This window comes from Microcaecilia unicolor, chromosome 3, assembly GCF_901765095.1.
Source record: "Microcaecilia unicolor chromosome 3, aMicUni1.1, whole genome shotgun sequence".
Lineage (NCBI taxonomy): Eukaryota > Metazoa > Chordata > Amphibia > Gymnophiona > Siphonopidae > Microcaecilia > Microcaecilia unicolor.
Genome location: NC_044033.1, coordinates 134,793,239 through 134,808,314, shown reverse-complemented (window position 1 = coordinate 134,808,314; position 15,076 = coordinate 134,793,239). Strand labels below are relative to the sequence as shown.

At 40.6% G+C, this 15,076-nt stretch overlaps 1 protein-coding gene across 1 annotated transcript in view; it reads right to left on the bottom strand.

Moving 5' to 3' along the window:
* Nucleotides 1-15,076, bottom strand: part of FH (fumarate hydratase) — a 160,299-nt gene that overhangs the window by 103,321 nt on the left and 41,902 nt on the right. Inside the window, exon 4 of the mRNA XM_030196382.1 lies at nucleotides 7,520-7,696. Within this exon, the coding sequence (XP_030052242.1) occupies nucleotides 7,520-7,696 (177 nt within the window). The remainder of the gene's footprint in view (nucleotides 1-7,519; nucleotides 7,697-15,076) is intronic.

Here is a 15,076-nt window from a genome sequence, read left to right as displayed (position 1 = left end):
AAGATAAGTATATGCATATAGAATGGTCCAATGTAATTACGATAACTTTAATGGATATTTGGATTTATATTAACCTTTGGGTCAAGATTTTCTGTATTTTATATAGTTTGAAACCACATTATATCTAGATAGTAAAAAGAGGAAGTTGGGAACAGTTTGCTAGCTCAATCACAGGTCAGCTGGTACAGTTAAAAAAAACAGTTACAGTTTGGAAAACTGTTGAAATAGCATGAGGAGAGGGGCATGGAATTTGTGACAGAAGGTATGGTGGGAGAGAAGTTTCTAGTAGGTGGATGAAGATAGCATGACTTTGTGACTCAGAGTCAGGTAGGGAGGCGTAACAGCTTTCTAAGAATTAGGGTATGGACTGAAAATTGATAGGATAAAAGTCAGATGTGTTGGAATAGGAAGGTAGATGATTGGTTAGTGAGATGTGCTAAGATGGTAATTAGTTTCCAGATTATTGTATAATAATGTATTGTATAAATACGAGTGACAGTGTTCAGGGTGGCTTCTTTGTTCCCAAGGCAGTGAACTGACTTGGAGACAAGGGGGTCTCTCTAATCATTTCTTTTCTGTATTTCAGACTTGCTATAAGCCTCTGCTTGAGCTACTATTTACTTGTTTCTAGAATAAACTTTTCTTTTTATTTCATTTCCGAGTAAGTATTATTTGTTTTCTTAGTGTAAGAAACAAACCCAAGAATGTGTATGTTCCAGCAATTGTCATTTGGGGTAAGCTCTCATAGAGGTAACTGTCTAATATGTGATAATCGTAAGCAGACCCCAACACTTCTTCCATTTGTGAAGCTACTCTATGTAAAACTTTTTATAAATTTATACTTCAGACACATTGCCCATAAAACTCATTCTTTGGTATAGTCTACTCTTAGCATCTCTAGATTCTACCAGAGGCAATGGAGGGTGAAAATGACTTGTCCAATTTTCCAGGTTTGAAGCCTTTTGCTCGAGAGCCAAGCTACCCAGTTCCAGAAAGGACTTTTTGGCCAGCCCTATTTTTGAACTGATATCCCAATCCAGTGCACTATTTGTAGTCCTCATCATGCACCAGATATCCAAGACTCGCCTAACATCTCCCTCCTGAAATGGGGTAACTTGGCAACTCTCCAGTTTTACAACATTAAGCTACTACATTTGAAGAATGTGCTTCCTAGTCCCCATGCTCACTCACAAAATATTACTACAGCTCCTTGTGACCCTGATCAAGTCACTTAACACTCCATTGTCCCAGTTACTTAAAAAAAAATCTCAGATCAGGGGTGCTCAATGTCAATTCTTGAGGTCTGCAACTCAGTTTTTCAAAATTTCCCCCAATGAATACGCATAGGATCTATTTACATGCACTGCCTCCACTGTATGCAAATAGATCTCATGCATATTACAAAGTAACATAGTAAATGACAACAGATAAAGACCTGTACAGTCCATCTAATCTGCCCAACATTCACTGGGGAAATCCTGAAAACCTGACTGGATTGCAGAACTCAAGGACTGAAATTGAGCACCCCTGCCTTAGATTATGAGATCACTAGGGATAGAGAAAGTACTTGTATAAGAACATAAGAATAGCCATACTAGGTCAGACCAATGGTCCATCAAGCCCTGTATCCTGTTCCCAACAGTGGCCAATCCAGGTCATAAGTACCTGGCAGAAACCCAAATGTAGCAACATTCCATGCTACCAATCCCGGGGCAAGCAGGAACTTGTCTAAATCTTTTTTTAAACCCAGATATGCTAACCTTATCCTCCAGCAACAAGTTCCAGAGAATAACTATTTGTTAAGTGAAAAAATATTTCCTCCTCCCATTTGTTTTAAATGTATGTCTATGTAACTTCATTGAGTGAAACAACCAAGAGAAGCAATTCAATTACAGTGTCTTTCAGAAAATAATACATATGCTACAGTACAACAATTATTTATTTATTTGGATCAAGGCGGTGTACAGCAAGAATAAGTCAAACATAAGCAATAGACAAACACAGCAGTAATTAAGTATCAATTAATACAAACAGTTGAAGAACTTTGCAAATTTAACTAGTATGTATAGCATATTCAAAAACTGAAGTAAAAGGATACAATAATACCCTATGGAATGAAACCATAGCCTTTCTTTAAATAATCATAAAACTGTACATTGTAAAACCTAAAAAACGTAGTATCTAAAAGACACTGCAATTGAACTGCATCTCTGCCGCTTGGAGAAGAGTCAACTGAGGGGAGATATGATAAGAGTTCTATATAATACTGAGTGAAGTGGAATAGGTAGACATGAATCACTTGTTTACTCTTTCAAAAAGTACAAGAACTAAGGGACACAATGAAGTTACTAAGCATTATTAGAGAAAATATTTCTTCACTCAATAGAATTTGTTGGCAAAGAACACTGTAAAAGCAGTTAGAATAGCAGGCTTTAAAAAAGACTAGACAAGTCTTGGAAGAAAAGTCCATAAACCATTAAGATGGACTTTGGGGAAAATTTACTGCTTATTTCTTTGATAAACAGCATGAAATCTATTTTACTCTTTTAGGATCCTGCCAAGTATGTGTAACCAGGATTGGGCACTACTGGAAACAGGACACTGGGCTTGATGGACCTTGAGCCATTGCCAGTATGGCAATGCTTATGTAGCCCACCTAGTGTGCCCAGTAAGGTGGCTAGTGTTTATAGTGGAGTCTGTTCTTATATGGCCCCCCTCTGACAACCTGGTATCAGTGAGGGATGTAATTATATGTGAATTATTTCTCTGATATATCTACTTACCATAAGAAATATACAATTTGGAAATGTGGGACAAATAGGGTTTCTACCTTCTTACACCCACCCAAGATACAATGGACTGATATGGGGTGACAGAAAAGACAGAAGCTATTTTCCTTCCAAAGGGATAGTCTTTATTCCAATATAGATGATTACTAAGCAATCAGGCAGGGTAATTAGGCAAAGTAATCAGGCAAAGTAATTAAGTACAGTAATCGGACAAAGTAATTAGGTACAGTAATCAGACAAAGTAATTAGGTACAGTAGTCAAAGTAATTAGGTAAAGTAATCAGAAAAGTAATTAGGTCGCAACAAATGGCAGCATTTGCTACAAGAGGAAGAGATATCACTGTGGTAAAGACGCACTCACTGCTGATGATCTCTGCCTCAGTCTAATACAGAACAGCAGTGCCTTATATACAACGGATTGAGCATCAATCCCCCTCCCATTCAGTCTACAACTTGCAATTTCAGCTACTTTCTGTCTCACCCCATTGTTTACATAGAATGAAACACAGTATCTGAATGTTAAGTCCAAGGTTCTTTTACCAACTATTTTGGTCGCCATTTCATTACAGGAATTTCTCTAGCACCCATGTTTATCATAGTGTTATCTAAAATCTCAACCCTTCTTCGCCTTCAAACTCTGTGAAGTAGAATCAGTGGCACCAATACTCTGTCAGGGGAGAGGTAAGAGCGCTCTTAAGAGTCAGCATGACCTAGAATTAGAAACTGCTGCTGTAAGGCTCTGGCTACACAGAATGCTGAAGCAGAGTTTTTAGCCAGAAAGATGCAGCTGTCAGGCTTCTTAAGTTTGAGCCTTTAGACATGCAGTTCATGGGTCATAATCTGACTTGTCGGTGGTCAGAAAAGAGCAAATCAATTCACTAGGATTGTAACTGCTGCTCTAAGAAGGTCACCTCCTCCTCCCACGCCTTTGTTACCATACCCCCTCCCCCTCCCCGAATGCCTTTTTTGAAGTACAAATATTACTTTTGCTTTGAGTTGAAATACTCTGTATTTGGAATCCATTATTTTGTTATTAAAGGATCCTTTGTGTTTATTCTGTATCTTTTTGAATTTCATCACTGTTTTTCTACCATATGCATGCCAGACATCCACCTCCATTTCTGTGGAAAAAAACATTTCCCATTGCTTTTAAGTTTACCTCCTTGCAGCTTCATTTCATGTCCTCCTGTTCTACAGCTTCTTCTTTGGAACAGGTTCAACTGTTCATTAATACCTTCCAAATATCTAAAAGTCTCCTGTTCCATCTCTCCTCTACAGTATCCATAGTTAGATCTTCAAATATCTCCTTGTATGCCTTCTGGCACAGACTTTGTACCACTTCAGTTGCATTCCTCTGGAACGCTTCTACTCTTTACATTCTTAGTAAAATATGGCCTCCAAAACTGAACAGTACTTCAAAAGTGAGGCCTCACTAATAACTACTGCCCCAGGTACAAAATAAGTACCTGAAAATTATATGTAACTTGCTTTGATTGTAACCACAGAAAGGTGGTATATCAAATACTATCCCTTTTCCTTTTTTTACCCTATACAGGAGCATTGTCACCTCCTCCTTTCTGCTGATTATGCACCTCTTTACACAGCCAAATATCCTTCTTGCTGGGCCATTATCTTGTCACATTGTTTTGCAACTGAAATCCTCACTACACCACAAGGTTTCTCTCCAAGTCCATGCACATCAGCCTTTCACCTTCTAGTGAAAACAGCTCCTTTGAATTTCTGCTCTCCAAATGCCTCACACTACATTTGACTGCATTAAAACTTAAATGCTAAGCATTAGACCATTCTTCTAAAATGTGTGTAGACCACTTCATGTTTTTCTACTCTTTCTGGGGTGTCAATTCTGTTACAAATCTTTGTGTCATATGCAAAAGTCTAAACTTTTCCTTCTAATCCTTTGTTATCACTCACAAAGATACCAAACACAGTCGGCCCCAAGGTGAATCCCTGAGAACTCCATTGTTCACCTTTTTTCTCCAAGTGAATTTCATTTACCACCATCCTCTGCTTTGTGTCAACCAATTCATAATCCAGCTCACATCTTGGGTCCCAACTAGAGAGCTGCACGGCTTCCGTCCCCGTGGGAATCCCGCGGAACCCGCGGGATTCCCGCGGGGACGGAGGCAGTTCCTGCGGGGTTCCCGTGGGGATGGAAGCAGTTCTGCGGGGTTCCCGTGGGGACGGAGGCAGTTTCTGCGGGGTTCCCGCGGGGATGGAACCAGTTCTGTGGGCTTTCCATGGAAGTGTAAGCTGCACCTGCACCAGCCTCTCATCTACCGAATACCAATTTATTTGAGTGCTGTCTCCTCCTCCTCCTCCTCTTCTTCCTTGCTTTAACAGCATAAATGTGGAAAGTCTTCCATTAAGGAGGTGGTAGAGTCACAAATGATGACGGAATTCAAAAAGGCATGCTAACCTTAAATGGCTGCATGTGTGCGGATATGTCAAGTGACACTTAGATGGCGACTCTGGCTGTGATGAACTAGAGCTGATACCTGGCAGACTTGTATGGTCTGTGTCTCATACATGGCAATCTGGTGTAGGATGGGCTGGAAAGGGCTTAGGCAGCAACTTCAGTGGCTGGAACATGAGGACAGTGCTGGACAGACTTTTATGGTCTGTGTCCCACAAATGAGAACATGAATAGGCTGGAGTGGGCTTTGATGGCAACTCCAGCAGTTGGAACATAAGGATGGGGCCAAATAGACTTCTGTGGGTTTTGTTCCAGAAACACGAAAGAAAGACCATAATCAAGTATATAATACCACACTCGTTGATTTAATGATGAATTGATCATGAGTGTGACTATTGGGCAGAGTGGATGGACCGTTCAGGTCTATTTGCTGTCACTTACTATGTTACTATTAATCCTCTTTGCTCCCAGGCTGGTGCACAGACCTCAGCTCTGACACAGGCACGAGGATCAGATGTCACCTGACCTACTGGCGCGTGCATGTGGCGACCTCTCAGCACACACTGCCAGTGAATCAGAGACAAATCTTACATGTGCGCACCAGAGTGTTCCAAGTTGCAACTTCTGTTCCTTCCTTGCCTACAGTGCTGTGGCTCAAAACCAGAGAGAGACTGAGGGAGCTGACTGGAACTTTCTTTTATGTACTATTAAATTCTTACGGGGATGGGTTAAATTCTTACGGGGATGGGTGGGGATGGGTTAAATTCTTGCGGGGACGGGTGGGGACGGGTTGGGATGGGTTAAATTCTTACGGGGATGGGTGGGGATGGGTTAAATTCTTGCGGGGACGGGCGGGGACGGGTTAGATTCCAGCAGGGACGGGCGGGGATGGGTAAGATTTCTGTCCCCGTGCAACTCTCTAGTCCCAACCCAAGGCTGCTCAGTTTATTGAACCTCCTATAAAGGACATCATTAAAGGCTTTGCTGAAAACCAAGTGGAGGAGTGGCCTAGTGGTTAGGGTGGTGGACTTTGGTCCTGGGGAACTGAGGAACTGAGTTCGATTCCCACTTCAGGCACAGGCAGCTCCTTGTGACTCTGGGCAAGTCACTTAATCCTCCATTGCCCCAGGTACAAATAAGTACCTGTATACAATATGTAAGCCGCATTGAGCCTGCCATGAGTGGGGAAGCGCGGGGTACAAATGTAACAAAAATAAAATAAAAATAAAGTAGATCATATCCAGCACGTCGTCAATCCAGTTCTCTGGTCGCACAGTTGAAGAAATCAGATTGGTTTGGCATGATCTTCCTTTGGTAAAACTTTATAACCTCTGATCTTATAAATTGTTAGACTGTAGAAAGCTCACTATTCTTCCTTTAGTAACATCTCCATTACTTTTCCAAACACCAAAGTAACACTTATCGGCCTGTAGTTTCTAATCTTTTCTTTAGTTACCACTTTTGTGAAGAGAGACTGCACGGGTCCTTCTTCAATCCTGTGGAACCATTCCCATCTTTAAGTCTATTGAACAGATCCTAGAAGACACACTAGAACCTCTCCAAGCTCCCTCAGTACCCTGAGATGTATCTCATCTAGCCCCATGGCTTTGTCCATTTTCAGTTTTGCCAGTTGTTCATAAACATTTTCTTCCATAAATGGTGTGGCATCTACTCAATTCCCATATGTACCTAAGTCAGTCATCGGTGGCCCTTCTCCAGGATTTTCTTCTGTGAACAATGAACAGAAGTATTTGTTTATGGTTTCTGCTTTTCAGAGTCATTCCCACGCATTGGTCCTCAGCACCTTTCAGTCTTACAATTCAAATTCCACTTCTCGCCTTTTTCCTCTCCCAAACATACCTGAAAAAAGATCTGGCACCTCGCTTTACATCCTTAACCATTTTTAATTCTGCCAGCACATGAAGCTTCAAGATGGAAATTTTCCTAAATCTAAGTGGTTATCATCTGGCACCAATAGTTAGGCCTGCTATTTTGGCTGCTCAGTTAGGTAAGTAAGATCTCTCCTCACCACATACCTGTCTAAATTTACAGCAATACAATTAAGAAGCTAAATTTACCACTTCAGTCCTGAATTATTTTCAACAGGGCCAAAGTTAGGCAACTACATAGTTTGAAAACAGATACCCTGGGATTTTTTTAATCTTACGCCACAACTTTCAATACCAATAAAAATGAGATATTCATTGAATATATTTGTATTATGTTTATGATTTAAAGGGCACATTATATGCTCCAATTTAATTATAAATGATCACCCAGAATACTGTGTACTGACCTGGCTCTTATTAACATGGTCATTAGGATGCACTGGTTCTTTGCTCCCCAGTTTGCCTCCCAGGATTTCGATGGCTCGGTTGCTAATGACTTCATTGACATTCATATTAGTCTGAGTTCCAGATCCAGTCTGCCACACCACCAAAGGGAAATGGTCATTCAGTTTTCCTGAAGATACCTATATTGAATAAAAACAGCACCTATTTAGAACATAACTCAAAACTAATATATAATATAGCTGTTTTGAACCTTGGATTTCAGAAAGATTACTGGGAATAATAGCAACACCACTTACAGTGCTTTAACAGTTCAGCTTCATTTTGATCCAAGGTCTCCGAGTATATACTATTACACTATTGTCATTGTTATTAGTATCTTATATTATCACCAGGTCATCATGGTGAGTAAAAAATTGGATCTGGCACCTAGGGCTCAGAGCACAATGGCAGCAGTATAGTAGCCCAACAATAAAAGAAGCCAATCAAACCCACAGAAACCAGTACAAGCAAAACACAGGAGTAGGAATGACCACTGCGTTGAGCCACATGAAATAAAGTAAGTCTTTATTGTGTGACACAGTAATATATGCATGACGACAACACATCAAAGAAAAGGCTCTGCTGGAGCATAGACTCAGCACACAGACCATGTTTCGGTCTATGCCTTCATCAGGAGTTCAAAGCATAAAGCAAATGAAACACAAAGTGCTGAATGAGACCAATGGCCACACAAGAAAAACCTGTGTATTCTAGTCAGCTTGTGTCATAGCAAGGTTACAGAACAACACAAGCTGATTAGAACACACACTGGTTGTTTTGTGTAGCCAATGGTCTCATTCAGCACTTTGTGTTTCATTTGCTCTATGCTTTGAACTCCTGATGAAGGCATTGGCCGAAACCCAGACCTTGTTGAGTCCATGCTCCAGCGGAGTTTTTTCTTTGTTTGATGTGTTTTCAAGCAAATATTACTGTCTCACACAATACTTATTTTATTTCATCCAGCTCATCACAGCAGTACAGTAGCATCAGGGTCACACAAAGAATGATATGTATGGCACCGGAACTGGGGGGGGGGGAGGAATGGAGAAGCCACATCAAAATATCACTGCCAGTTGACCCTAGTATCATCCTCCTATGCTCCTGATAGCTCTAGATCTCCTGCTGAGTGGCAGGAGCTTGTGTTTATGCTGTTGCTAAGAGTGGTGGCAGTATAAACACAAACTCTTGCCTCTCTGTAGGGGGATTTAGAGGCATCAGCCAGTCAGGTAAAAGGCTAATGCTGGGAATAGGGTTGGTGGAAGAGTCTGATGCTGGGACTTTGATAATAGGAAACTGCTAAGGTCTGGGAATGAGTGAAGGGGGCTGGGAGCCGACAAGGTTGGAGATAGCAGAAGGGGGCCAATGCTAACGCTAGAAGACTTGGAGATCACATGGGGGCAGGACATGGGAGAAAGAACACATGCTAAGGGATAGGGGTGGAATAAGGGGGGGGGGTCTAATGCTGTGCCTGGGAGAAGGGGGCTGCGGGCAAATGGCTGAAGTACAGACTGGATCTAACAAGGGGGCAGTTGGGAAAAAGAGGTCGAGACAAAAATAATCTGATGCTGAGGCTGGGAGGAGAGGAGTGAAGTGTATGGGAGTGAATGGATGATGGCCACAGGTTGTGGGACTGTGCATAAATAAATATTCCAACTGTTCTTATTCTGCCTTCTAGATCCTATGAGATTTTTTTCAAGGCCTGCTATTATTGCTATGGATGTAGAATCACACTAGCTTATTTTTATTATATAAGTTCTTAAAGCTGAAATGAAGGAGATGTCTTATCAATGTTTTCCTTCCCAAATTACTCCTGTCTATAATCTACCTGTTTAGGGTTTTGGGGTTTTTTCACTATTATGGCTACTACTGCTAGCACAAACCTTCTTACTTAATTCTTCTATCTTGAAAAGACTATAAGCTCTGGGGAGCAGTGACTATTTGTTATGTGCCTCTGAAAAGTACTGTATACAATTATATAAATTATAATAATTTCCCTCTTCCTCTGCGATACATTCGCAAATAGAAGTGAGCAGTGGAAGCTCTCTCCAGCATCATTCACATTGCAAAAAGTACAGCATGGGAGGAGAGGGAAATAAAGCAGGTTTGGGTGGATGAGCAGTAGAAAAGAGCTCCTCTCCCTCCCCTCTGTCTATCTATTGGCCAGAATTTAAAGTAAGGCGATATAACCAGGTGACACATTTCGAGTTCCACTTCAGGTGGGGGACCAAGCTAACACGTCCCCACTTGGTCAACCAACACACTTGCTGCATCTCCTGTCACCTTTTCAGACCACGGTTAGCAAACCACTTCTACATTTTTCTTACAGCCAGCAAGACCCAACCCTCTTCCTATTAAAAGATAAAAGTACCACAATTTATTCATAGCAAACAAAGAATATAATCCGGTATGCCTAATGAGCATTGTTTTTAATTACCCCTCTCTAGACCCCCGCAGGACCCTTGCCCACGGAGGTGGAGAGAGGGTTTCAGAAGGCTCATAATAAGTCTCTTAAATATGACCTCTGTTTTCTGGCTCCTAATTTCCAAGGACATCCTAGGGCATCTATTCTCCCACATGATGTACTAGAGTTTAAAAGATAGTCTATTTATGTGATATAAGGTGTGAAATGAAACAGAAATTAACACAGAGACTAGAGAATAGTGAGATAGAATTTTACTTGTGTGTTTGTGAAACAGTTTAAAGAGAAGAGATTGAAACAGAGACTGAAACAGTTTAGTGAAAGAAATAGTCTTTTATTCTCACCCAAATCAGGACTTCAATTTGGTACATTCATCAGACAGATTCGGGGTTCAACCGGCCAGAGCTTCGCCGTTCGGAGATTCGTTGGGGAAAAATGTTCCAACGATAGCTCTGATGCCCACTTCTTATATAGTATTTGGTCCCCATACAAGTCTATGGAGAGGGATTTTTTTATCTTAACCACAGGTCAGGTGTCCACCTGTTTCTTAATCTTTTTCCTGTCTTGCAACTAACTCCTAATATGGCCAACTCCTAATATGGACTGTTCCTAATCTTGTGCAACCATCTCTTCTAAGATGAAGAGATCAGTTCCATATCTTGTGACTCTGGCTGCCATTTTAACTGCAACAGACTCCATGTTCTGAACCAAACTTTTTAGGATTTTAGCCATCAATTCCTTGATCTTGGCTTTTGCACTGCTTTTGAATGTCACACTAAATTCTAATAAGGCTTATCAAGCAGCCCTGCTTCTGCAGGTGCTCAGCAACAAGGCCATCATCAGATTTTTAGGCCTAGTCAGTGCCTTTTAGCAGTTTAAGCTGTTTAAGGTATGTAAATTGACCCACCACTATTCCAGTGGATGGATCCCAAGCTGGGACACATATTAAATTGCAGGAAAAGCACGTCCTTGCGCAGCCAGTCATAGATTTTTAAACCTAGCTGGTATTTTTACAGCCTGAGTCCTAAAATCTGGCCTTCCACCCTTCCGGTGGGCATCCAGTGAGGGCCTCTTGCTGTACTATAATTATACAGCATCAAAAGTAATCCTTCACAATTGGTCTTCTCCTTTTTAATTGCTGTATCATAAAGCAGGGCGAAGGACTTTGCTTTTTACCACATGGGCACCTGTGGAAGACAAAGACTTTGCAAGTATACTGTTGCTACGCTGTCATCTAGGGTAACACCTGTAAGATTCATAGACTTGGACTTCTCATTTACCCCTCTGTTTGCCACTGAGGCCTCAACTCTAGGATTGTTGTACAAGGACTGGGTTGGCTACAGTCAACGTAAGGAGAATTATACCAGACTCCTGCTCCACAGAAAGGCATTTTTGGATTAGAATCTGGCATCTGTGTCTTGTTTGCTAACAAAAGGTTGTATGGCTGTCTATTTCATACTCCTTTAGGCTAGGGGTCAGTTAGAGAAATTCTCCTTGGTTTCCAGAAGAATGTTTATTTCATTAGGGTAGATTTATTAGTTATTAAAAGATAACATTTGAATCAAATTTACTGTTAATAAAACACTGCTAGTTATGCTTATCACCATGGTATTTGCCATGTTATAGTAAGTATTTGTGTTTTCAGAACCACATTTTTTCTCAGCCTTCTTAATGCCAGCTAATAGTGTGAACTTGAAACAGGGTCAGGCATAACAATTATCCTAGACATGACACACCTCCTAATAGACAGCAGCAAAGAAGCACCTGTGGCTATATCCTCATCTCCTGCCTTTATCACAACACTTCCAAAATGGTAGAGAACATCCATGCATGATTGGCCCTCCCTGCCGAAGGAAAATGCACCCATGCTATGAAGCTGTGCATGTACTTTTATCCAGAGAAAGAACAATTTTTAGAACTTTTTGTGTGGTTAAACAACCTGCTGAAAAGTACCATTCTGTGGTCTGTTTCAGCCTTGGAAATCTCACTTTTCTGGACATACTTCCCCAAGAGGAAAACAGTTAAAAATAGTATATCAGGAAGTTTCATGTGGAAGACATCAAAGCCCTTTCCATGCTTTTAAGAATACCCTCCCATTTCTGTGCCCCCTTTTTCAGATCGCATCTAAATTTATGTGCATAAATGCCAATTAAATCTAATTACGTAGTAACATAATAAGCGACAGCAGATAAAGAACTGTACGGTCCATCCAGTCTGCCCAACAAGATAAACTCATTTTACTTGATATGCGATACTTTATATAAACAGAGTTTGATTTGTTCTTGCCATACTCAGGGCATAGACCATATAAGTCTGCCCAGCACTCTTCTTATACAAGTTCTGATACTAAAAGTTCTGATTAGTGATAACTGCTTGTTAAAAAGTCAATTACTGGCACTAATTGGCTTGTTATACAATTAAATTGTATCCACAATTTATGGCAACTTTTATAGAATTAGGGGGAAGATGTATTTTTTTTTTTTTTTTTTTAATTACACAGTTCTTTTGCTGAAATGATATAAATAGTTATAATTTATTCAAGAAGGACTGGACAGGAAGAAAAGGAGGCGTGTCGTTATATGTTAAAGATAATATTAAAGCGATAAATTGCAGAGTTTACAGGGTAAGGAAGAGGCATTGTAGGGGGCACTGTGGGTTAATCTGGAAAAAGGAAATGGAAGTTCTATTTATATTGGTGTGATACACAGGCTTCCTTCATAGGCAGAAAAAGTGACAGATTTAATTGAAGTCATTCAAAATATAGCTGTAAAAGGGAAAGTTCAACTAATAGGTGATTTTATTATGGGGTTGTCTAGAAATAGGGAGATCCTAGATTCTCTATAGAGAGAGCTGTTCCAGCAGTTGGTAATGGAACCAAAGTAGGATGGGGTCATACTAGTCTTAGTGCTTATGAACGGAGAGAGTTGCTGTTGTTAATAATAGTGTATGATTATCTGGTATCCAGTGATCAAAATCACTGGAAACTTTCATCAAAAAAGTGCTTAAAATGCAATAAACATTTAAAATAGTGGTGTGTTTTTAAGCACTTTTTTGATGAAAGTTTCCAGCAATTTTGATAGTTATGGTTTTTAGAACACCTTAAGGTACATTTTGAATATCTTTTAATCCAGAATTTTAGCATTTTATTTTCAGAGAACAGACACAATGCACAGTTGTAAAGGTGGCTTATTTGGGACAACACACCGTTTATTTGTGGCAGTAGCATAGGTAAAATATCAGATACGTCGCCAATCCCTGACATTTATATGTGTTGCCATGGGGTGTGTCATGTTCTGTTCTGTGGTGCACTCACAGACAAAATCGCCATGCTAGAAGAATTGAAAAAACAACCGCCAAATATCAGTCAGCACCAACTGACACAGATTACAGGAGTGCCAACATCCATAATGGAACACGTACATGAATCAGCCCCTTCTGGATCTAAGGAACTTTTTGCAGTGGCTAGGTTACTTACAAGTGTGCTTCAAACTCAGTAAGCTCATAATGGTCACGAAAAGAAAATGGTTTTAGAGCCTGACTCTAATATTCTGTTACCTAACCTTAACTGAAAACAGATCACCAAATGATCCGACAAAGGTACTGTTAAAATATCCAAAACTTTAAAATGCTCTTGATCAAGATTCTTTCCGATAAAAATTAAATCTAGAGTAAGTGTTGCGCTTCCACTATTTGTTTCCAGCCTAATGACTCAATAATTTAGAAAAAATTAAGCACTATATCATCTTCCTCTAAAATCAGCACATGTAAAATCTCTTAAAACAATGGTCCTATAGATTGGAAGACTCAGGTCCACCAAAAATTCAACCAGGAGGGAAAGGGAAGGGAAGTGGGACTTGATATACCGCCTTTCTGAGGTTTTTTGCAACTACATTCAAAGCGGTTTACATATATTCAGGTACTTATTTTGTACCAGGGGCAATGGAGGGTTAAGGAGAGAGAGTCATTGTAAAGCACACCAGGTGCCGCACAGCATAATACAATATTGATGAAGGTAGAATTTAACACTAAAATCTCAATCCCCTCCAACATAAAAGTTCCATTTCCATAAAAAAAGAATGTATTATCTTTAGCTACCAGAATCACTGCTCCGCCTCTCTTAACGTCCCTAGATTGAAAATAGGCTGTATATTGTGATGGACATAATTGATTAACTAATACTAAATCCTTGTTTAGAAGTCCTTTTACAAAGCTGTGGCAAAGGGGGTTTATGCTGGCATTAGTGCGTGTTTTTAATGCGCATAGAGGCCCTCTTTTACTGCAGCGGGTAAAAGGCAGGACTAGTTTCGGGGGGGGGGGGGGGGGGGGGCACTCCACCCACTGAGAAGAAAAAAAGGGTTAAGAGGCAATACACATAAACAGGGGGTCGGGCCATGCGTAAAAACACCACCCAACTAAACTAATGGTATATATTTCCTAGGTTGAGATGCACCATTTGGGCATTTAAAGGGAAAAACATGACTTTAAAACCAACATTTTTGTTCCACTCTCTCCCAAGCTTCTGAGTCAGAATAAATATTAGAACCTGGAGCTATTCCTTCTTGTAAAGTTCAACAGCGTACAAACTACTTGCTGCACAGAGAAGTAGGAGGCAGCACATCAGATCACAGTGTTGGTAAATTATCTGTCATATGCTTTTAAGTGAAGTAAAAGGTAACCGGTTTTCAAAACACAAAGAAATACAGTAGATACTGAGATGGCTGCTGGATATATAACTATACATCTAAAATTATTCCCCCCTTTAAAAATCCACATGTAATTAGATCAGAATCCATGGGGATCCCGCGGGATCGGCAACAGAATCAGCACGCATCACTATCTTCCTCGTCCCTCCCCTCAGGGCAGGTCCCTCTCCTCTCTGCTGCAATTCTACAAACTCTGCAGTTGCCGGAAGCTATTAGAACAGGCCTTCCCCGAGGTCCTTCCTTCTGATGCGACTTCCTTTTGCCACATGGGAGAAGCGCAGCAGAGAGAAAGCCTCAGGATGATCAGAGGAAGGCCTGTTCTAATAGCTGCCAGCAGCCACAAAGTTGGAAGAGAAGACGTGATGCACATAAAGGGAAAAGGACAGGATGTGCTGAAC